The 21,143-nt window shown below is 65.5% G+C and overlaps 3 protein-coding genes across 10 annotated transcripts in view; all 3 read right to left on the bottom strand.

Moving 5' to 3' along the window:
- The window catches only part of KIRREL1 (kirre like nephrin family adhesion molecule 1), a 49,196-nt gene that overhangs the window by 3,522 nt on the left and 24,531 nt on the right, over window positions 1-21,143 (bottom strand). Inside the window, exons 6-15 of one of the 2 annotated variants that reach the window (XR_012657466.1) lie at window positions 19,924-20,029; window positions 19,629-19,777; window positions 19,402-19,529; window positions 19,191-19,317; window positions 18,936-19,036; window positions 18,629-18,827; window positions 18,373-18,480; window positions 18,090-18,229; window positions 17,899-17,976; window positions 16,959-17,728 (exon numbers count right to left, since the gene is read on the bottom strand). Coding sequence is in view for 1 of the 2 variants with exons in the window: in XM_075075224.1 (XP_074931325.1) it covers window positions 17,258-17,728; window positions 17,899-17,976; window positions 18,090-18,229; window positions 18,373-18,480; window positions 18,629-18,827; window positions 18,936-19,036; window positions 19,191-19,317; window positions 19,402-19,529; window positions 19,629-19,777; window positions 19,924-20,029 (1,607 nt within the window). In the remaining variant the exon portion in view is untranslated. Of the gene's footprint in view, window positions 1-15,022; window positions 17,729-17,898; window positions 17,977-18,089; window positions 18,230-18,372; window positions 18,481-18,628; window positions 18,828-18,935; window positions 19,037-19,190; window positions 19,318-19,401; window positions 19,530-19,628; window positions 19,778-19,923; window positions 20,030-21,143 lie in introns of those variants that run through there. The other variant, XM_075075224.1, reaches the window with a different exon arrangement.
- Window positions 317-6,241, bottom strand: LOC142048403 (SLAM family member 9-like). 6 transcript variants are annotated; one of them, XR_012657467.1, is made up of 8 exons: window positions 5,980-6,241; window positions 3,439-3,531; window positions 2,733-3,077; window positions 2,118-2,411; window positions 1,863-1,982; window positions 1,672-1,752; window positions 1,287-1,411; window positions 317-1,159 (listed from the first exon to the last, which is right to left on the bottom strand). XR_012657467.1 is itself a non-coding variant. In XM_075075229.1 (8 exons), exons 1-8 carry the CDS (start codon window positions 6,050-6,052, stop codon window positions 1,115-1,117), a joined length of 1,170 nt encoding a protein of 389 aa, XP_074931330.1. In that variant the 5' UTR covers window positions 6,053-6,241; the 3' UTR covers window positions 317-1,114. The 6 variants fall into 6 exon arrangements, 5 of the variants coding, with proteins under 5 accessions (XP_074931330.1, XP_074931331.1, XP_074931333.1 ...); XM_075075229.1 differs by having other exon boundaries at window positions 1,304-1,411; window positions 1,661-1,752; XM_075075230.1 differs by having other exon boundaries at window positions 1,661-1,752; window positions 5,980-6,239.
- On the bottom strand, window positions 6,809-12,055 carry LOC142048324 (SLAM family member 5-like). 2 transcript variants are annotated; one of them, XM_075075074.1, is made up of 4 exons: window positions 11,998-12,055; window positions 9,129-11,227; window positions 8,179-8,463; window positions 6,809-8,038 (listed from the first exon to the last, which is right to left on the bottom strand). In XM_075075074.1, the coding sequence occupies exons 2-4, from the start codon at window positions 9,526-9,528 to the stop codon at window positions 7,929-7,931; spliced, it is 795 nt and encodes a 264-aa protein (XP_074931175.1). In that variant the 5' UTR covers window positions 9,529-11,227; window positions 11,998-12,055; the 3' UTR covers window positions 6,809-7,928. The 2 variants fall into 2 exon arrangements, with proteins under 2 accessions (XP_074931175.1, XP_074931174.1); XM_075075073.1 differs by lacking the exon at window positions 11,998-12,055 and having other exon boundaries at window positions 9,129-11,647.

Here is a 21,143-nt window from a genome sequence, read left to right on the forward strand (position 1 = left end):
GGGGGGGGATTTGGGGGAGGGGCCGGGCTGGCCCCAGGCAGCCCGGGGACCACGAGCAGATTTCACGCTTGCTGCTGCCCTTCCAAAAAGGGAAGCGAGAGGCGGCTGCGTCCCCGCCGTGTGTGCGGCAGGCTGGGCTGGGGTTTCTTGGCGTGGAGGCCCAAACCCGGGGGTTTTGCGTGGCCCCGGGATGCTTTTACTGCAACGGGTCCACGTGCGGATGCACGGAGAGAAACGGGCGTGCGTGTACGCACACGCCCGCGCACGCGTGTACGTGCCTGCCCACGCGCGCCCCCTCCGCTGCCGGCTCTTCCCCTTTGATCTCACCAACATTTATTTGCTGTTTTTACAGCGGCGGGAGGTCCCGTGACAGTAGGTGCTGGACACACAGGCAGTGAGACACCCCCTCCGTCGTGACGTGCAACGGGCTACACGGGCAACAGCTATGGCGGCGGGGAAGGGAGGGGGGTGCTTCTCGGTGGATCTGCACGGGTGACGGTCCCTTCTGCATCCCTCCGTGGCCCCGGAGTCGCCACCCGGCTCCGCTCCCGTGGAGCTGCATGGGACGGGGCTGGGGGGACGCCCCGGTGTCCCCCTCTCTGTGTCTCTGTAGCAGCAGCGAAGCGGGTGGGCAGGTCCCCCCCTTTGCGTGGGCATCACCCCACAGAGGGTCTCTGCACGGCCCTGGGGGGAGCTGGAGGCGGGGGGGGGGGGCACTGAGGGGATGGGGGGGTGTCAATCCGCCCCACAGGGGTCTCATGCAGGACCCGCAGTGCCCTGCCGAAGCGGCGTGGCCTGGCCGGCACCGGGATGTGCCCCCAGCCCCAGCCAAGCGGTGGCATGCGGGAGGTGAACCCCGGGGTGTCCCCCCCATCCCGGGGCACCCAGCGACCACGGAGGGTCCCCCAGCTTCGCCGCCGCCGCTCGTCTCTGTCTCGGTCCGGGATCCCATTCCCCAAAGAGTCTCGGAGGGCGTCGGAGAAGGAGGTCGGAGATAAACCGGAGGTGGTGGGGGGGGAGAAAGCATCCATCTGGCTCTCGCCCCGAGATGGTGCCTCCCATCCCCGGAGCCGAAACGGGGGCTGGAGGGGTCGGATTTGGCACACAACGCACTTTACAGCCCTTCCGGGAAATCCCGATGCTCCGGCTCTGCGGGTGCCTGCGGGAGAGAGGAGCCCTTCAGCCTCCGCACTGGCGGAGGTCGGGGCGGGGGGTCCCCACATGCAGGCACCCCCCCCCACCCCCGGCAATGGTCCCCTTTTGGGGGCAGCCCACACCCCCCGCACCTGAGGGCCTATGTCACCTCCTCGGCCGTGTCCTCTGGCGCCCGGCGGATCTGCTCGTAGATGGTGGTGACCGGTGCTTTCTGCGGCGGGCTCTGCTCCGGGTTGTTTTCAGGGTGACTGAGGCCCTGCAGCAGGAATAGCGGGGGGTGGGGGGGCTGGTGAGGGACCCACCAGTCCTGCTCCTCTCCCCAGCCTGGGGGAGCCCCCGCGGGATGCTCTGCCCTGGCACGGAGCCCAGCCTGCACCCATGGGTGTCCCGTGGGGCTGGGACCCCGCTGTAGCTGGGACCACCATGACGCCATGACCCCAGCATGGCCGGGACCCCCAGCACAGCCCTCCCCGGGTGGAGCCCCCAGCCCCCCCGGGGGCCTCACCTGGTCATTACCTTCCGGGGGGCTCCGACGCACGATCTCGGTGTACTGGGGGTCGGAGGGGCTCTCCTCGGCGGGCACCGTGGGGGTGGCAGCTGCGGGGGAGTGGGGCATCAGGGCAGGGCTGGGAAACAGCCCACCACCGCTCCCCCAGCCCCCCCCAAAGCGGTGCTGTCTCTTGGGGGTGGGGGGGGGCTTCACTTGCCTGGATCTGCCGCCTTCTCGCTATTCATCCGCCAGCACCAGAAGGCTCCCCCCAAGCTCACCACGACCAGGATGAGGGTCAGGACGATGTACCCTGACTTCGAGAAGGACGACTGTCCCCCTGGGAGGGCAGAGAGAGGCACTGAGCGGTGCCAAACCCCCCACCCCTGGCCCAAGGGCTGAGCCCCCACCCACCCCGCGCCAAGCCAGCCGGCTGGCGTCGGACCCCCGAGCATCTTTGGGGCGAGGGTCTCACCTCCGCTTTGGCAGATGGCTTTCAGGTCGAAGTGGACGACCTTCTGGTCGGCGGGGTTGCTGACCGTGCAGGCGTAGGTGACGTTGGCGGCGGTGGGCGGCAGGGTCAGCCGTAGGGTGGTCCCGTCCGGGGAGAGCTGGTGGCGGTCGGAGGTCAGGTCCCAGATGACGTTGTCCCTTTTCCAGGTGACGTTGACGGCGCCTTTGCCGGCACCCTGGCACTGCAGCGTCAGGTTGCACCACTCCAGCGTGCTGGCCAGGAGCTGGCTGCGGGTCCGGGGGCTCGGCACCGACTCTGCGCCCGATGGGAGGGGGGGGCAGATCAGCGTGGGACGGCGGGGATTTCTCCACCCTGCTCATCCCCACGGTTACGCTTGTCCCTGGCGGGGCACGGCACGGCCACCTCGGGGACCCCTGGGGTGGCAGGATTTGGCCTTTTGCGGAGCTTGAGGGGCTGCAGGCACTGGGCTGAAAAGGTTGGGGTCTAGCCTAACCCTGGTAAACCCCATCATAGCTCTGTGCCTCAGTTTCCCCACCTGTAAAAGGGTTAGCGCTCACACTCAGGGCTATTTTTTCCCCCAGCAGCTCTGCCAAACCCCAGCATGCAGCCGCTCACCGTAGACAGAGAGGCTGAAGGACTGATCCTCCACCAGCGCCGGGTGCAGTTTAATCCGAGCCCCGTAGACCCCGCTGTCGCCCCGCTCCAGGGCCCTGATCTTCAGCGCCGTCTCGTTGAACATCTCCAGCCGCTCCTTGAACCGGTCCTTGGGGTCTGGGCGCTCGAAGCTGCCGCCGGGACCGAACTCTGCCACTTGAATGGTGGTGCCGGCGCCGGATGAAAAGCTCCACTCGATCTCCTTCACCTTCTTGTTGGGGGGCAGAGTTGGGGAGAGCAGCACGGACCCCCCCAGGACGCCGTTCACCTGCTGGGGCTGCACCCGGGCTTGGCCGAAGAGGAGCTCTGCGGACAAGGTAGAAAGTCACCGGCCGTGCGGGGACAAGACGGGGATCAGACGGGGACAGAAGGACCCTCGGGGACAGGTCCCTTTTCAGGGGGAAGAAGCAGCATCTCCCTGCCCTGACGCAGCCGCCTGGTCTCTTCTCCGCCAGCTGGTCCCTCTCCGGGCTGGGGACGGGGATGTCCCCCCCCCAAAAGACCCCGTATCCCGATGGAGTCACCTCCTGCTCCGGCAGGGAGGGAAGGATGCCGGGCTTGGAGACTGGTTGCCAAGGAAAAAACAAACCAATAAAGCATCTACTGGTTCAGATGCGGGTGCCTCATCTGAACGCTGCCGTCCCCGGGGCTGCGGCCGGGCTCTCACCAGAACAACGCTCCAACAGAGTCTGGGAGGAGTTCCCAGCCAGCATCTGCAAAACCTCATTGTCCGCCTTAAAACGGGCCTCTGCCAAGATGCCTACGAAAGATCGACAAGGGTTAAGGTGATGGGGGAGAGCAAGGGTGGCTGCGGGAGTCCCGGCACGGTGGCGATGCCGGACCCAGGAGGGATGGAGCCACCTCTGAGATGCAGGACCAGGGGCGATTCCCGCAGGGATGGAGTTTGCTGCCTCCATCCCGGGAGGCTCCCCCAGCCCCAGGGGCTGGTTTCAGCTCCTCCATCTGAGCCTCCACCGTGGATTTTTTTTAATTTTTGGCAGCATCGACAGCTCTCTGCAAAATCACACCAGGAGCCGCTCGGCACCACCTCCCTCGCTCCTGGCAGCTCCCGCCTACCCACAAGCTGTCTCCTCTGCCGGCCCCGGCCCCCGCAGCCCCCCACGCCCCTCTGCCACTGGGATAACAGCCTCCCCTTCTCCCTGTCCCACGCGGGGACTGGGATGCCCAGCCATTGGGATGGCGAAAGTCGGGGCGAGCGGCTTTGCCCCATCGTGGCTGGGACGGGACCCCACGATGGCTGGGGTGACGGGTCCTCCATCGCCGCGGTGCACCCGCCCGCCGCCTCCCCTCCTCTCCCCGCACCCGCAGGAGGCAGAAGCAGATGTGCCTGTGTATCAAAGCAGATTAAACACAGACATCTGAGTGTTTACTTTGTATAAAACCCTCCAGCAGCCCCAAATTACAAGCTGCCTCTTTGCTTTGCTTTATAAGGAGCGCTCCACGTCGCTGGAGCTTTTGTTGCTCTGATCCTGCTTATCCCAGGCTTGATTCCCGTTCTTCAAGCTGAATCTTAAACCCCACTGAATTTCTGATGCTGCCCTGGGTGACTGCGAAGTTTTCGGGGCCCCACGAAGCTGCCCCAGCTGTGGGTACCATCACCGTGTGGCTCTCCACCGAGGCCGGAGGGAGGATGCTGAGCCCGTGTGTGGGAGTGGGGGGATGTGGCGGGATCAGTGGGGTGGTGAGGGGGAAGCTGGGGGTCCCGAGGCACCGGGTTTGGGGTCTGGGGGGAGGCAGGAGGGGACGGCCACCACCCCGAGTGGCAGAAAGGAGCTGGGGGTGGGGGCAGGCCCTGCAAAAGCTCATTGGGCTTCTCATGGAGGAGCTCGGGCAGATGCTCTTCCCCCATCCCTCGCCGCAGCTGCGCGAAGGCTGGAGGGTCCACGTGCGCCCCATTTACCCGCTGTCCGTGCGTCTGTCCGTCGGCCGTGCCTCCCCAGCGGCACTGCCCACCGGCGTTTCAACCAGGGGCTGCTCAGCCAGGGCACGGCGCAGGCAGCGGCGCAGGCAGCGGCACTGGCAGCGGCAGGGGCACCCTCCCTGCACCCTCCCGGCGTTTTCCACCCTCCCACAGCACATCCGCTGGCCGTGGCTCTCCGGGGGGGGGTCCCCACCGGCCACCCCCGCGCTATTGTACAAGCGGCCGGAGGAAATGACGGCTGGGAAAAGCTGGCTGGTGCCAAGCCTCCGCCGAGCGCAGCCGCCACCTCGCCTCCCCAGCATCCTCCCGGCTCATCCTGTTTACCCCGGGATTCGGGGAACCCGAGCCTCCGCAGCCCTCACCCCGCGGCAGGATCCGGCGGGCGAGGGAGGGGGGATACACACGTTGGTGCTCGATTCATCGCGATGCATTACGGCGCCCAGATTAGTTCCACTCGGGTCTCAGTCAGACCCTAAAAAATAGAGCTGCGGGGCTGATTTTAGCCCAGGTTTTATCCACCACGAGCCCAGGTTTTGCTCTTTGTCATCACCGCCCCCCCACTACACTCTGATATCAAATAATTTTGATCAAAGAAAGCAGCTGGAAAACTCCGAAGCATCATTAACAGCCTATTTTCCATCTAGCTGGGTCACATATTTGTCACCAGTGTGGCACCTTGTGCCACAGCCCTCCTGCCCGATGGCTGGCAACAGCCCATCCTGCTTGTGAAGCCAATTAATCATTAGGAAGATAAACCCCCCCCTCCCCGCTAATCTGCCTGTACTATTAGATGCTTTCTGTAGGAATTGGAGGTTTTATAGGAATTATTAAATGTGTGGATTAGCTCGCTGGGAATTAAGGGGATTCCTTGCTCCTGCTTTACGTAAGGAGCCGCTTCGCAGCCGGATCTGGCAGGGCTCGGGGGGGTTAAAGGGCTCCGTGGGGCGACAGCGGCACCTGGCATAAGCCACACTAGGGGTGAGGGGACCCTCGTGGGGAGATGGAGCCCGGGGAGGGGGTTGGACCGCGGCCACCGCCTCATTATGAAACCTCTCATTAAGGCTGGACCGCTGCACCATCTCGCGAGCGGCCGGCAGCGCGGAGGGATGGAAGGGCAGCATCGGGGTGAACCGCAATTAGCCGGCGGCAGGCAGGGAGAAGGCAGGATGGGGTGGGCATCCCTGCCCGCAACCCACCCCGCCGGCAGCCCCCTGCCACGAGGCTCCCCCGGGACGAGGGCTCGGCGGCGGGCGCCCGCGCACTCACCTGGCCCGAGGCCGAGCAACGTCAGGAGCAGCGAGGGCAGCCGGGCTTTGCTCCTGGCCAATTCCCCCTCCATTTCTCCTCGTCGGTTCTTCGTGCGGCTCAGTGGGCAGAGTCAGCGGCAGGAGAGACGGGGAGGAGCAAAGCTGCCTCTCGCTGCAACCCATAGGAAGCCGTGCATCGCGGGGCACAGGCAGCTTATTAATTAGCTCACCAGAAATGATTAGGTGGCTGGGGGAAGCGCGCAGGATGTGCGCCTCCGAGGATGGGGAGTGAGGATGGCGGGGGCTGCTGGTGACCCCTGACCCCGCGGCGTTCCTCGCCAGCCCGGTTCAGTGCCCGGATTAATGCCGGCGATGCCCGGTGCAGCCCTGCCATGTCTCCCGCTGGCCCCGGTGACAAGCAAGGGCTTGTTGAAAAGGGGCTTCCCAATATCAACAAGCACTTCTCTGGGGAAATGCAGGCAGCAGGAACATCCTGGAGCTGGGTGGTGGGAGCACCCCCAGCTCCGCTCCTGGGCGGGGGGTGTTATGGGGTGCTTGAGCACCCTTGTGTGCAGAAAGCAGCACGGGAGGGGATGTCCCTGAAGGTCTGCGAGGTCTTGGCTGAACCACAGGGGATGCACCCGGGTAACAGAAGCCCCTGGCAGGGTCTGGTGGTGAGGCCAAAGCAGCCAGAGACCTGCCAAACTGTCCCCACGGGCTCCCCCCAGTCCCTCATGCACCTCTCCCCCCTCGGGGGCTGCGGAAAAGCCCCCTCGAGCCCTCCTCACCACGATTTAGGAGCACTGAGTTGCTGCGGGGGCCGTGGCTGGAAGGAAGCGCTTTCCATTAGCAGTGCAGAAAGCTTATTTTTTATTTAAAACCTCCAGCAACTCGAAGTGGAAAACAGGGAGGGGAAAAGCAGCCTCCGCAGCAGGGCTGCTCTCCTTGCAGCAGGATGGAGGGCGAGGACGGCGTTCGCAGCTCCCCGCCTATGAGCAAAACCATTAACCTGCACCCAGGGGACTATTAACCCCAGCCCTTCTCCTGGGGTACCTTCAAACGAGGATCCTTAAAGCACTGGGGAAACTGAGGCCGACGTGGGGAGGGACACGGGCTGTTTATGGCCGGTGAATGTCCCAAAACTGCCCGTCGGGGTCCCCCCGTGGGGAGCGGGCAGCCGAGCAGGGGCTGAACACGCTGCCCACTCTGTCGGTTCCTCCCACGCCTCTCAAACGCAGAGGGGAAATGAAAGTTGCCGAGTTGAAATTTCCAGCTAACGGGGAAAAATGGCCGGTCTTCCGAGAGCTGAGGAAGAGGAGAACAACGCAGCTGGATGGCACGAAGGCCATCCATCCGGAGACGGAGCTCCGCAGCAGGCGCTTGCCAGGGAGGGCACTGGTTCTTGTGAGAGGCAGGGGCTTCCTCCTGCCAAATCCTCCTGCCTGCCAGCCGGCGCTGAGAGGTTTCGCGGGCTGGGATACCCCTGGCGAGGCAAAGCATCTCTGCGTCGGACATCCCCCATGGTCCTTGTGTGATGGGGAGGCGGGCAGCACCTCGCCAGGGCTTGTCTGGCCGGGTGGGCTGAAGGCGTCGGGTGCTGGCGAAGGACTTTGGGAAACACCGAGCAGAGCCGCTGGGTCTGTCGCTCCCCCACCATCGTGTCAGGAAATGCCACCGGCTCGGTCCTCTGCGGGGATGTTGGGGGTGTCCGTGGGACCCCGGGGGAAGGACGTGGCATCAGTCCCAAGGTTAGCATCGGCGCTGGCATGTGCCACTGCCAGAGCTGCTCCCTGCAGCTGGGACCGTCGGCTGCCGGACCGGGCTGCGGGTCTCGGCACGTGGTGGCGAGGGGTGTCCCCGCGGCACGGGAAGCCGGCCCGAAGGGGCAGCCGGGCAGCGCCAGCGCAAAGCGGAGAGCGTTGGTGAAGGCAGACACCGAGGTCTGGGCCGTCACCGCGTCCCTCTTCATCAGGGATGGTGCCGTGTGGGGACTTTGGGCAACTCCAGCGTGGCAGCATAGGCTGCCAGGAGCAGCGCTGCAGCCGCCGCGGTCCAGCAGCCGGGCCTGACGCCGTCCCCTGCGATGGGGAAAGGATTGCAGTGAGGGGATGCCCGGCTGCCAAAACAGGCCTTGGCAGGGCAGGAGGGTGCCTGGAGATGCCAGGAGACCCCCCCATGACCCTCCCCCTCCCCTCTGATTCCTCCACACTGCCCTTACCTCCACTCCAGCACACGCTGGCCAGGTCTATGGGTCGGCTCCTCTCCTCCAGGGCATGCCAGGCCCTGCAGGTGAGGGTGGTGTTGGGGGAGCTGGGCTGCACCTCAACCTGGAGCACCCCGCTGCAGAGGGGATGCACCCTGATACCCCCTGGTTCCCCCCGGGGTTTCATCCAGGCAACGGTGCCTCTGGACCCGCTGGGTACGTGGCACTGCAGCATGAGGTGGCACCACGTGGGGTTCTTCGAAAGCAGCCAGCTCTGGATTTCGGGGTCTGGCAGCGGCTCTGCAACGGGAGGGGATTACACACACCAGCAAAAGCGGATCCTCCCCACCGCCCTCCTGTCCCAGAGGGCTCGGGGACAACTGAAAGGATGGGCAGAGGCTGGGAGCATCCGGGATGTGGCCCAACAAGCACCGTGGCTGCGGGGACCCGCCACACGCCTCGTGCCGCAGCCGGCTGCCAGAGCCGATTACCTCAAGCCCGGCACGGCCACAGCGTGCCAGAGCCAGGAGGTTGGGAAAGAGCGTAAGGAACTGGGAGCCGGAGCTGCCTACGTGCTCACCGGCTTTAGCTCTGCAGCTGCCGTTTGGCAGGCGAGGAGCAGCGAGCTCCTGCGTGCCACGCCGGGACAGAGCGGGGCCCCGGCGTGCAACCGGCAGGCCGGTGCACAGCCGATGCCGAGCAGCGCTGAGCCCCAGGTGGGCGGGGGGGGCAGGGAGTGCACTCGTTCGCAGCCAGGAAAACCACATAATGTGCTGACAGCTCAGCTCGACGTGACTGTAAATTGTCGCTTTGCGCACAAGGAGGGAAGGGGACGTGAGGGTGAATGTGCTCCCAGGGCTGGAAACATCCCAGCTGCATTGGCAGAGGGGCCACGCACGCTGGCATTCAGTGCCAAAACTAAAGAATTTCGGTAATCTCCACCACCCCCCTTTGCAACCACTCACCGTAGACAGAGAGGTTGAAGGACTGATCCTCCACCAGCGCCGGGTGCAGTTTAATCCGAGCCCCGTAGACCCCGCTGTCGCCCCGCTCCAGGGCCCTGATCTTCAGCGCCGTCTCGTTGAACATCTCCAGCCGCTCCTTGAACCGGTCCTTGGGGTCTGGGCGCTTGAAGCCGCCGGGACCGAACTCTGCCACTTGAATGGTGGTGCCGGCGCCGGATGAAAAGCTCCACGCAATCTCCTTCACTGTTCTGCCGGGGGGCAGAGTCGGGGAGAGCAGCACGGACCCCCCCAGGACGCCGTTCACCTGCTGGGGCTGTGGCCAGGCTTGGAGTATTCGAGCATCAATAAAACAGGGTGCAGAAGAGAAGTTAAGGAAGGTCCCAGGAACCCGTTGCTCCATCCCTCACCCCAGGGCTGCAGGCAGAGGGTGACGGGGGACCCCAAAACCACCTGCAGTGGGGGATCTGGCTACTGGGGCAGGAGGAGCTGGCTGCAGCCTGGTGGGTGGGGGGATGCTGCGGCCAACCTGAGCCCTCTGCCCCTGGCCATCGTGCAGGCACCTCCGCTCTCGCCCTTCACCCACCTGCAAAGCCGACGGCCGCAGCCAGCAAAGCGACCCCGAAAAGGCAGCCATGGCACCCGCCCATCCTCAACCCTTGCTGCCTCCTCACCCAGAGGCAAATGAAAGAGCAAAGCCAGGGGGTTCCGCGTTCGCACCCCGGTGTCTGTAACTACCAGCCCCGCCACGATTTCACACCTCAGCCATCTCTGCCAGCCCGCAGCTCATCAACCTCTTCCTTCACCTCCTGCCTCGTGACTTGCACTGCTGTCCCCGCCTTAGCGGGGTCAGAGTGACAAGGAGGGGACACTGCATTGCCACTGCCGTGCCCCCCCAGGCACGGGGAAGGAGGGGGAGGCGACTTGGGCTGAGAAATGACCCCCCTGCACCAGAATTGGGGGAGTCCTGTGGCTCTGGGGGTGGTGTCACCCCCCTCTCAGCCACGCCTTGGCAAGAGGGGTCCTGGGCGTCGGAGCCCACTCCACCGCTGTCACAGTGGCAGTGACAAAATCCGCACCGAGCACAGGCTTGGCTCAGCCCCGCGAGCAGCATCAGGGACACCTCAGGGCCGGATCCCGCCCTCCTTGCCCACTGTCCCCCAGCCTCTCCCCTCTTTCAGGCGGCCGCGGCATCGCCTCGCAGACGACGGCACCCCGGGCAGCGGTGCCGGCACCGGCCAGGCTTCACACACCCCGGGCGAGGAGCAGGAGCGGTGCCCGGCCCCGACACGGGTGCGACAGCGTCACGGCCGAGGCACCGCTGCATGTTTTCCTCGCCCAGTGCACGGTCGTTTCTCTCCCTGCAGGTGACAACCCAAGAGGTTCTGGGGTTTCCCCGCTGCTCCCAGTAAACGGCAAGTCCTGGATGGAGAATGATGTGCCCATGTGGCCTTTCAGCAGAGGGAAGTGGCCCCAGTGACAGTCACAGCTACTCGTCACCCGCCGCAGACGGAAAACACGTTATTTTGTAGGGATCTCGCAGATCCCACGAGGCTGCGCCAGCCCAGGGCTTTGCTTTCGCCCCCCGTGCCATTGGGTACCCTCACCATGGTCACCCCATTACCGCCCTGCCCCAGCACGGGGTCGGGATCTCACCCCCCCATGCCCAGCGCCCGTCCCCAGCGCTGCCATCTCACACCCCAAAGCATGAGGAGGAGGAACGCAGAGGCAGCACGGCGCTGGGTGGCACCCAACCCCCCCGCAAGCCAGCGCCAGCTCCTGCTTCCCTCCGGCACAGGCTGGTGACCGAAAAACAACCCTTTAAAACCAGGAGGGGGTCAGCAGGGAGCATAAACCCGGGGTGCCCGTGGGCCCCGCAGCCACAGCCAGCGCTCAGCATCGGGGCTGGGTCCCGATTTTGACCCTCTGCGAGGGGTGGAGGAAGCTGAACTCACGATAGTCAAGACCTTTTTGCTCCTCAGAAAAAGAGTCACCACACAGTTAAAGCACCAAGGGCTGCCGCGAGCAACTCGAAGCATCCCCGCCGTGAAAGCGCACATTGTGAAATAGGCCACTGCTCCAGAAACGGCTGCTGGAGGGCGCTGGGAATGCAGGGAGAAGAGGAATGCAGTGTTTTATTATTTATCACCAGTGGTTAGGGCAAGAGATTCCCTCGTCTGGCGCTTGGGGCCAGGCCAGCAGGAATGATATTCCACACTTTGGAAGCGACATCGTCCCCGGGAGAGCCCCGAATGCCGTCCCATCCCTTCCCGCTGCCGCTCCCATCGCGGGCCCGGCCGCTGCGGGGGGGTCCGGGGCTCAGCCGTGCCCTCCGGGCCGCCCTCGGCGGGAGACCCCCGCGGCGTTCGGGGATGGCAGGTCGGGGTTCAGTGGGGGACAGAGGCCTGCTGGGGTGCCTCTGGGGTGGCTGCAGGGGGGGGGGGCACATGACCCTGCCCATTTCAGCCAGCTCTGGCTGCTGCCCCCCAGCCAGGGAGCAGAACATGGCTATGGGGGCAGCGAGCCCCCCCCAAAGTCCCCAATGCCCCCCAGCCCCACCTGCGCCCCACCAGCTCTGCCTGGGACCCCCCATCCTGCCTGTGCTCCCCCAGCCGTGGGACTCCCAGCCCTGCCTACACCCCCAGCCCTGCCTGTGCCCCCCCATCTTGCCTGCACCCCCAGCCTTGGGACCCCCAGCCCAGCCTTGCGCCCCCCAGACCTGACTGCGCCCCCCGCCCCCCTGGAGCCTCCAGCCCCCCCCCCCCCAGGCCCGGTGTCCTCCGGCCCCATCAAGGTCAAAACCCCCCGGAGCTCCCCGGTCCTGCTCCCAGACCCCAACAGCCCCCCACCCCGAGACCCCCCCGGGACCCACCCCCCGCCGGCGGCGCCGGGCGCCGAGTGATGACGCAAGAAGCGGGCAGAAGCCAAACCCCGCCCCGCCACTTCCTTCCCACCCGTAAAATCTCGCGAGATTTCCGAGGCTATAAATACCCCCGCCGCGGGACGCAGCCCTTAGTCCCCGCCCGGTGTGGGCCGGGCGAGGGGGCGGGTGTGGGTCGTGCTGCGGCGTGTGGGAGCTAAAGCTGGTGGGCTGAGGCTGATGGGGCAGCTGGGGAGAGCGTGGGCGGTTCCCCTGAAAGCGTAAGGCCGAGGCCTGTGAGGGCAGAAGTCACTGAGGGCCCGGGCGAGGCCTGTGAGGGCGAGGCCTGCTCCTGAGGGGGGGTCCCCCCTCTGCTCCCCCTCTCACCATGCTCGGTGCAGCCGTCCTGTGCAGGGCAGGTTGTGGGCGCTGCCCTCATGGGCTGTTGGCGCTCCCGAGGGCGGCGAGGCCCCGCAGAGGGATCTGGGCCGGCTGCAGAGCTGGGCAGTCACCAGCCGCACGGAGTTTAACACGGACAAGCGCCGGGTTTTGCCCCTGGGGCGCGGCAGCCCTGGCTGCACAGGCAGCCTGGGGCGCGAGGGGCTGGGGAGCAGCTCTGCGGGGACCCGGGGGCTCTGGCCGACGGCAGGCTGAACATGAGCCCCCAGCGTGCCCTGGCAGCCCCGAGGGCCAGCCGTGCCCTGGGGGGCACCGAGCCCTGCATCGCAGCCGGGCGAGGGAGGGGATTGTCCCGCTCTGCCCCGCGCTGGGGCGGCCTCACCCCGAGCGCTGTGGGCAGCGTTGGGCGCTGCAGGACACTGAGGGTATAAAGGTACTGGAGAATGTCCAGAGGAGGCCACGGAGCTGGGGAAGGGTTTAGAAGGGAAACGAGGAGCGGCTGGAGTCCCTTGGGTTGTTCAGCTGGAGCAGAGGAGGCCGAGGGCAGCCCCATGGCGCTCTGCAGCTCCCTCCCGAGGGCAGGAGGAGGGGCAGGGCTGGTCTCTGCTCTCTGGTGCCCAACGCCAGGCCCCGAGGGAACGGCAGGGAGATGTGCCAGGGAGGGTCAGGCTGGGCATTAGGGGAAGGTCCTTCCCCCAGAGGGTGGTGGAGCCCTGGCACAGGCTCCCCAGGGAGGCATCGCGGCACCAGCCTGGCGATGTTCCAGAAGCACTTGGCCAAGGCCCTCAGAGCCACGGTGTGAATTTGGGGTGTCCTGTGCAGGGACAGGAGCTGGGCTCGATGGTCCCTGGGGGTCCCTTCCAGCTCAGGGCACTGATTATATGATTCTGTGGCCTGGGCAGGGGGGAAACTGAGGCCCGTAGGCAGCGCCTACCCGTCTCCTGCCTGTAACCTCAGCTTTGCTCCACTGCTTCTGTCGGCTGCCCGCTTTTGGGGCCAGGCTGCCCGCTTTTGGGGCCAGGCTGCCTGCTTTTGGGGCCAGGCTGCCTGCTTTTGGGGCCAGGCTGCCCGCTTTTGGGGCCAGGCTGCCCGCTTTTGGGGCCAGGCTGCCCGCTTTTGGGGCCAGGCTGCCCGCTTTTGGGGCCAGGCTGCCCGCTTTTGGGGCCAGGCTGCCTGCTTTTGGGGCCATCTGCCCATGCCAAGCACTGAGCTGCGCTGCTGCCGTTAACTCCCGCTTGTCCATCCTTCTGCCACGCAGACGAATTCAGGGCACCTCAACCCTCCGTCTTTTTTTTTCCTCTCCAAGAGCTTGTGATTTATTAGGAACGAAATCAAATTATATTTTATCACCAGCCTGGGTAACAGAGGGCTGGAAGATTAAATTCCAGTGTGACAGCCGGCGGTGAGGGAAGGGATGGGAATCATATCTCTGGTTGCAGAAATATTTGTCTCAGAGAGGCAAATCACAGTTTTCTTGGGGGAATCTTTATTTTCGAGAAAATCCTGCAGACTGAGGGTGGGCACGTGTTGGTCCCTGGGTGGGTCCTGCCCCCCCCCCAACACAGCGACGATGGTGAGGGTTTCACCTGCGCCCCCAAACTTGGGCAGAGGCGCTCCCCTGCCGCCCTCTTCTCCATCCCTTCGAGGGGAGAAGGGGTGCGTGGGGATGGGAGCAAAATAAAATCACACAGCTCGCCCCGAATTCCACTCCCCCACCCCCCCACCCCGCTGCTCCCCCGAAGGAGGTTTTGAGGAAGAGGAAGCGGGAGGAAGAAGGAGGATTTCTGTGCCACTGCGAGGAGGTGGTGAGCCTGCTGCTCGTCATGGGGAATAAATTAGAATACATCTTGGGAATAAATTAGCCGGATGGCGAGGAGGGGAGATTTGTTTCCTGGGGAAAGGAGGCTGCCTCTTTACCAAGGTAGAGGCACCTCCGGGGCGCGGGTTTCGGAGCTGAGCCGATCTCTTTGAAGCTGCCTGGCTTGGTTCGCGCGGCGGCGTTCGAGGTAGAGCGGTTACGGACGGCGAAGAAACTTAATGTCTCTCCCTTCCTCCGCGTCCATCCATCCGTCTATCCGTGCTGCCATCCGCCCGCTCCGGCAAAAGCCATTAAAAGTGACAAAGTGCCTTTTTTTTTTTTGGTTTTGTCTGGGTTTTTTTTCGGTTTAAAGATGGGTCCCTGGGAGCAGCAGGCAAATTGCTTGGTTCATGCATAATAAACCAGGCGTGGAAACACACCAAGTAATAGGCTACGTTTGTAGGGAAACAAAATCGTTAAGCGAGCCTGTTTGCAGGGTTTTCTGGGGGGAAAAAAATGTATGTGTGTGTATATATATATATAAAATAAAGCCAGGAGGGGCTGGCAAACCTCCCCTGCCCCTCCTGGCTTCAGCAAAATAGGTCAGCGTAGCCCAGCACGCATCCTGCTGCTTGGTCGGGGTCCGCAGGGACCCCCATGGCCCTCCCCGGGGTAAACATCACGTGAGGTTCGTGTGTGGCTCTGCACTGGGGACAGAGCTTGTCCCCACCCCGGGGTGGCTGTAGCACCCCCGACCCCACCACGGCCGGGTCCCCCCCGGCTCTGTCCCATGGCGGGGGTCACTCACGCCCACCCCGTCGCGACGCTCTCGCGGAACGAAGGTGACCTGCAGCCTCTTTTTTTAACATTTATATTTATATATATATATAAAAAAATTAAATATATATAATATATCGTGTTTAAGACTAAAAATATAGTACATAATATTTAAAAAAAAAAAAGGAAAATGAAAAATAAAAAAATGGGAGGTTGGGACGGGGGGGGGGATCACAGATACATGTCTCTAGGATCTAAAACAGCCTGTGCTGAGGAAGGGACCCGCTTGCCCGGTGCCGGGGGGCTCGGCTGTGGCCTGGGGGGCGGCCCCCCTCATCCCCACCCTGGTGGGAGTTTAATTAAACCCCATGGGGGGGGTGTGTGTGGTTTAATTTAAAGCTTCGGCTTCGATTCACGGCACCCGGAGGGTGGCTGGTGCGGGACGCCCGTCCCGCGCTGCCGCGGTGGCTATTGCTATCGACGTGGGGGTGCAGCACCTGGGGCAGGACCTTCCCCCCCCCCCTCCCCAAAATGGGGGTGTCCCCGGGGGGGGTGTGTGCGGAGCGAGAAGGGGGGTGTCGGGGTTGGGGAGGGGGCTTAAATCAGGCACCATTGCAAGAAATGGCACGCAGTCCTGCGGTCGGAGGCTCAGGCTGGGCGCGGGTTCAGCACCTTCCGGGGTTCGGCCCGTCCTGGCAGTACCTTTTGGGGGGGTCGAGGGGGGAAGGAGGGGGGCAGCGGACCCCCCCCGGGCCAAGCTGCGGGGACTGCGTTCGCAGCACGGGTCTGCAGCCCCTTCCCAAACCCTCCCAGCAGCCCTTCAAAATCGTACCTGCTCGCGACAGGGCCGGATCCAGCCCGCCGGGGTCCGGCTCCATCGGTGGCTGGCAGCGGGGCGCTCGGCGGGATGGGGACCCCGAAGCCTGTCCCCCCCCCTTCCCCCCGGGTGGGCGAGCACGGGGAGCTATTTCGTACCTAATCCCGGGGGGCCACAGGGACAGCGATGTGACCAGGAAGGGCTCCCCAGCCAAAAACCCACCCTGCGCCTCCACCTTCCCCCCAAAACTCATCGCACCCCAGAAACCCACCCCCCCCACCCCAGCTCCTGGGCGTTACCGCCGCGGGCAGTGAAATCGGGGGCCCCCATCGCCCCGGCTGCCCAGTGCCTCCCAGTTTCTGGTGCTGGGGGACCGGTTGAGCGCCTCGCTCCCGGCTGCCAAACCCTCGGGGCCGGGGCGGGAGCGTGCCGGGGATGGGGGCTGCGGCGCGGTGACGCTTGCTGGTGGCTGGGGGGGGTGCTTACACCCCCTTATATACACCTTTATATACATTCATAAGAGGGGGACCCCCCCGCCCCACGTCCGCTTGTGCCGCCGGCTTGGGGTGTTGCTTGGGGTGAGGCTGACAACAGGGGGATGGAAACCCACCGCAGCCTGTCCTGTAGGGACGGGTGTGCGTACTGGGGGACGACGACGTGCGGATGCTGGGGCGGGGGGCGTCCTGCTTCTCTGAATTCACTGGTCCCGATCCTCTGGGACCCCCACCCGGCGCACTCCCTGCTCACGCCTCCGAGGGTGGGCACGGGGGCTGTCGGCAAGTGGGACGGATGGGGAAAGGGGGGGAGCCGGCCCTGGGCGGGGGCTGTCCCCAAAATCAAGGCACAGGGAATGGGAACGGGCTGGGACGGGGGCTTTTTTTGGGCGAAAACAGAAACCGGGCATTGCATATATGTATGTACACACATATAGCACCTCCCTGCTCCCTCGCGCGGGGGTCTGGATGGGATGGGGGCGGTTCTGGGGGTGCAGCTCGTGTGCAGCCCCTCGCTCCTGCAGAGGAGGGAGAGGCGGGTGCTGGCTCGGGGGGCGTTGGGGACCCGTTGGGGAAGGATCCGGCCCCACGGAGTTGGGGGAGGGGATGCGGGGCGGCGGGAGAGCGGAGGCTGCAGAGCCGGCCCCGACAGCCGCGCGGACCCGCACGCGCCCGCTGAGGCTGGGACGGGGTGGGCACGGGGTGGGGGGAGGATGCCCCCCAACCCTCTCCCTCCTCCGGGAAGGTACCGAAAAGAACGAACTGAATGATTGGAAGCTCAAAGAGACTCGGGGCACGTCCCCGCCGCCAGCAAACCCTGGGGAGAGGGGGACGGCACGGCACGTGGAGTCCAGCCGCCGGAGGGGAAGCGGGGCAGGAGGGTCAGCATGAGCCCCTGAATATCAGGGGACAGTCGTGAGGTACCTGCGGACCCCCGCTGCCTGCGCCCCCCCGCCCTCCGGCGCTGCCTACCAGCCCCTGCCCGCCCTAGACGTGCGTCTGCATCCGCTGCTGGAAGCGCTGCCCGTAGTCCGAGTGCTGGGAGGTGTAGGAGAAGCGGGTGGCGCTGGCGTACTTGCCCATGGGGTCGTAGGCATCGTAGGGTGCCCGGTCCAGGCTGGGGGCTTGGCCGTACCCCAAACGATAGGTGGCATAACCGGCGCCGGCCGGGAAGGCGGCGTGACCCCCGTAGTTCTCGTAGGAGAGCTGACTTGCCGTCTCGCCGCCCGCCGTGCCGGGAGGGGGTCCGGGACCCGGCGCCGCCTCGGCGTTGTAGTCGGACGTGGGGCCGCGGCTGTAGGTGTTGAGCTGAGCGTAACCGCTGGAGTGGGAGAGGCGGGAGGGCGGGCGGGTGTCGTAGCGAGCCGGGCCGGGGTTGCGGTAGTCGCCGTAGAGGACGGTGCGGGAGGCCGGGCGGTCCTCGTGGGCGCGGACGTTGTAGTAGCCGTTGGTGGGGTCCTGCGAGGAGAGGGGAGTGGTGGGGGGGATGCGCTGAGCCTCCGTAGGGAGAGGACCCGCAAATCCCAGCCCTTTCCCCCCCACTGAGCATCCCGCAGCTGCCCGACTCGGGGCAAAACCTGGACCTGCCCCTATTTTACACCCCACGTGCCCCGGCACCGTCACCTGACCTTGAGCTCGTACTCCTCGCGGGTGTCGATGGTGTCGCAGCGAAGGTCCTGCTTCAAGTCCACGTCGTCCTTGAACGACTGTAGGAGAGGAGGGGGAGAAGAGATGGGCTCGTTCCTCCCTGGTCCCATCCATCCCGGCGCGGGGCAGGGATGCTGCGGGGTGACCCCCGCCGGCGTGGGGTGCCCCTTACCGAGTAGATGGCCTTCATGACACGGGTGGCCGTGGAGACACTGGCCGTGTCCTCCTCACGGTCCGCGTGCAGCGTCAGGGGCTCCCTGTTCACCGTCTCCACCTTGATGTCCAGCTTGCGCAGGGTGACATCCTTGCGGCCTGGGGACGTGCGGGACCGGGGATGGAGGCGGCCGACGGCACCGTCCTCCCACTCCCACCCCACGGGTGTCACGCCCGCCGCGGGTGGCACCCACGCTCCCCTCCGCCGTGGCTGCAGACCCTCCCCGTATCCCCGCACTCACTTCCTTTCCGGCGCCGGTAGAGGAAGCAGGCGAGCGCGACGAGGACGCTGATGACGAGGATGCTGGCCCCGATGGTGGCACCGGCGATGATGCCCACGGGCAAGACCTCTACAGGAGACGGGGAGATGTCAGCTGGGGACAGGGCCACTGCCAGGGGGTGGCCGCAGCACGAGCTGAAGCCCCATTGCCTGCCACAACCGAGACGTAGCCGGGCTCCCCGGCGTGCCGGGCGGCCGCGGCGCCGTGTCGGCGCTACCTTTCTCCTCCAGCTGGATGATGGCGGTTCCCGGCCCGAAGCTGTTCCAGGCCGTGCAGTTGTAGCGCGTCTGGAAGTCGGCGTCCATGACGTTGTTGATGGTGAGGGTGGAGAGGACGCCGCTGCCCGTGTTCGTCCGCTCCACCGTGTACCGCTCCAGCGTCCCTGCCTCCAAAATGTTCTCCTTCCAGGCCCACGCCTGGCCCCGCCGGGATGGGGGAGAGGGGGCTGTGTCAGCACCCGCAGCTCAGTGTCGTCGCCAACACCCCCCGCCCCGGCACCCCTGGCCCCCCGCCGTGGCACTCACGATGCGGTCCGGGGGCGGCGTGCTGCCGATGAAACACTCCACCTTGCCGCGGTCCCCGCGCACCGCGTACTGCACGGCCTCGCTCGAGATGATGGGGGGTCCTGCGGGAGGCAAAGGGGGGGCTCGACCGAAACCCCAGGTTGGGAAAGTGGGGGGCACACCCCACCGCACGTCGTCACGGGCATCGCGACCGCATCAACCCATCCGTGTCCTGGATGAGGGTCGGGCACTGGGTGGGGGGGACACGACACTGACCGTTGACGAAGAGGGTGACCTCGCGCTCGCCCACGCCGATGCGGGGGACGATGGCTTTGCAGACGTACTGCCCCGCGTCGGCTTGCGTGACGGACTTCAGGTACAGCTGGTTGCTGTTGCTCAGGACCTGGGTGCAAGCGCCAATGGGGGGGATGTCATGGAGGGGGGCACAAGACCCCCGCCCAGCCCCAGCTTGGCCGCCAGACCCTACCATGTTGGACTCCTTTTTGGTCCAGGTGAGGGTGAGCGGTGGGTTGCCAGACCACACGCACGTCAGCGTCACGTCGGAGCCGATGTCCGTGATGGTGGGTTTGGGGTCCACCACGATCCGAGGGGCAACTGGGAGAGAATGGGGAGAGGATGAGGAGCCGAGCCACGGAAGGCGGGGGACAACCGGGGGCAGGGGGGTCTGCTCGGGCCGGGGGCTGCCCCACTCACAGTGCACGTCCACCAGCGTGCTGACGTTGGTGCTGCCGATGTCGTTGTGCACCTCGCAGGAGACGGGCTCCGTGAAGAAGGTGTAATCCACCTGCGTGTCGTACTTGTTCTCCTTGGCGTCCTCGATGATCACCCCCCCTTTGGCCCACCTGGGGTGGGGCAGAGACCCAGGGCGGGCGCCTTCAGGGGGTGCGCAGGACCCCCATGGCCCCGTTTGACCCCCCACCCCCATTTGATGCTGAAGTCAAGCCAAGAGGTTGGGGAGGGACCTCCTGGGGTCCCGTGGGACCCTCACCTGTAGCCTTTGATCTCGGGGTTGGCGGTCGCCATGCAGGTGAACACGACCCTCTCGCCCTCCTGCACCGTCTGGGGCTGGATGGACAGGGTGACAGTCGGGGGATCTGCAGGAGGACAGACGGAGCCATCAGGGGTGCTGGCACAGCGTCAGCATGACAGAGGGCGAGGGGACAAAGGGAGAATCCCCCTGCCCAGCGCCGCCTGCGCCACCCCTCCCCACGCTGCCACCCAGGGCACAGCCCGTGGTGTGGGAGACCCCCAAAGCTCTGATGCTCACTGTGGGCACCCAGCATCCCTTCCTGGTGTGGGTCCTCACTGTGGGCGCCCAGCATCCCTCCCTGGTGTGGGTCCTCACTGTGGGCGCCCAGCATCCCTCCCTGGTGTGGGTCCTCACTGTGGGCGCCCAGCATCCCTTCCCGGTGTGGGTCCTCACTGTGGGCACCCAGCATCCCACCCTGGTGTGGGTCCTCACTGTGGGCGCCCAGCATCCCTCCCTGGTGTGGGTCCTCACTGTGGGCGCCCAGCATCCCTCCCTGGTGTGGGTCCTCACTGTGGGCGCCCAGCATCCCTTCCCGGTGTGGGTCCTCACTGTGGGCACCCAGCATCCCACCCTGGTGTGGGTCCTCACTGTGGGCGCCCAGCATCCCTCCCTGGTGTGGGTCCTCACTGTGGGCGCCCAGCATCCCTCCCTGGTGTGGGTCCTCACTGTGGGCGCCCAGCATCCCTCCCTGGTGTGGGTCCTCACTGTGGGCGCCCAGCATCCCTCCCTGGTGTGGGTCCTCACTGTGGGCGCCCAGCATCCCTTCCCGGTGTGGGTCCTCACTGTGGGCACCCAGCATCCCACCCTGGTGTGGGTCCTCACTGTGGGCGCCCAGCATCCCTCCCTGGTGTGGGTCCTCACTGTGGGCGCCCAGCATCCCTCCCTGGTGTGGGTCCTCACTGTGGGCGCCCAGCATCCCTTCCCGGTGTGGGTCCTCACTGTGGGCACCCAGCATCCCACCCTGGTGTGGGTCCTCACTGTGGGTGCCCAGCATCCCTTCCCGGTGTGGGTCCTCACTGTGGGCGCCCAGCATCCCTCCCTGGTGTGGGTCCTCACTGTGGGCACCCAGCATCCCTTCCCGGCGTGGGTCCTCACTGTGGGCGCCCAGCATCCCTTCCCGGTGTGGGTCCTCACTGTGGGCGCCCAGCATCCCTTCCCGGTGTGGGTCCTCACTGTGG

Source organism: Phalacrocorax aristotelis, chromosome 25, assembly GCF_949628215.1.
Source record: "Phalacrocorax aristotelis chromosome 25, bGulAri2.1, whole genome shotgun sequence".
Taxonomy (NCBI): Eukaryota; Metazoa; Chordata; class Aves; order Suliformes; family Phalacrocoracidae; genus Phalacrocorax; species Phalacrocorax aristotelis.

Coding starts and splice junctions, on each gene's coding strand:
- LOC142048324 (XM_075075074.1), bottom strand. CDS start 9,528: ATGGAGCAACGGGTTCCTGGGACCTTCCTTAACTTCTCTTCTGCACCC. Junction 8,464..9,128: donor CTTCAACCTCTCTGTCTACG/GTGAGTGGTTGC, acceptor CTCCCGTTGCAG/AGCCGCTGCCAGACCCCGAA. Junction 8,039..8,178: donor CAGCGTGTGCTGGAGTGGAG/GTAAGGGCAGTG, acceptor TCCCCATCGCAG/GGGACGGCGTCAGGCCCGGC.
- LOC142048403 (XM_075075229.1), bottom strand. CDS start 6,052: ATGGAGGGGGAATTGGCCAGGAGCAAAGCCCGGCTGCCCTCGCTGCTC. Junction 3,532..5,979: donor GTTGCTCGGCCTCGGGCCAG/GTGAGTGCGCGG, acceptor GATCTTTCGTAG/GCATCTTGGCAGAGGCCCGT. Junction 1,753..1,862: donor CGAGAAGGCGGCAGATCCAG/GCAAGTGAAGCC, acceptor ACTCCCCCGCAG/CTGCCACCCCCACGGTGCCC.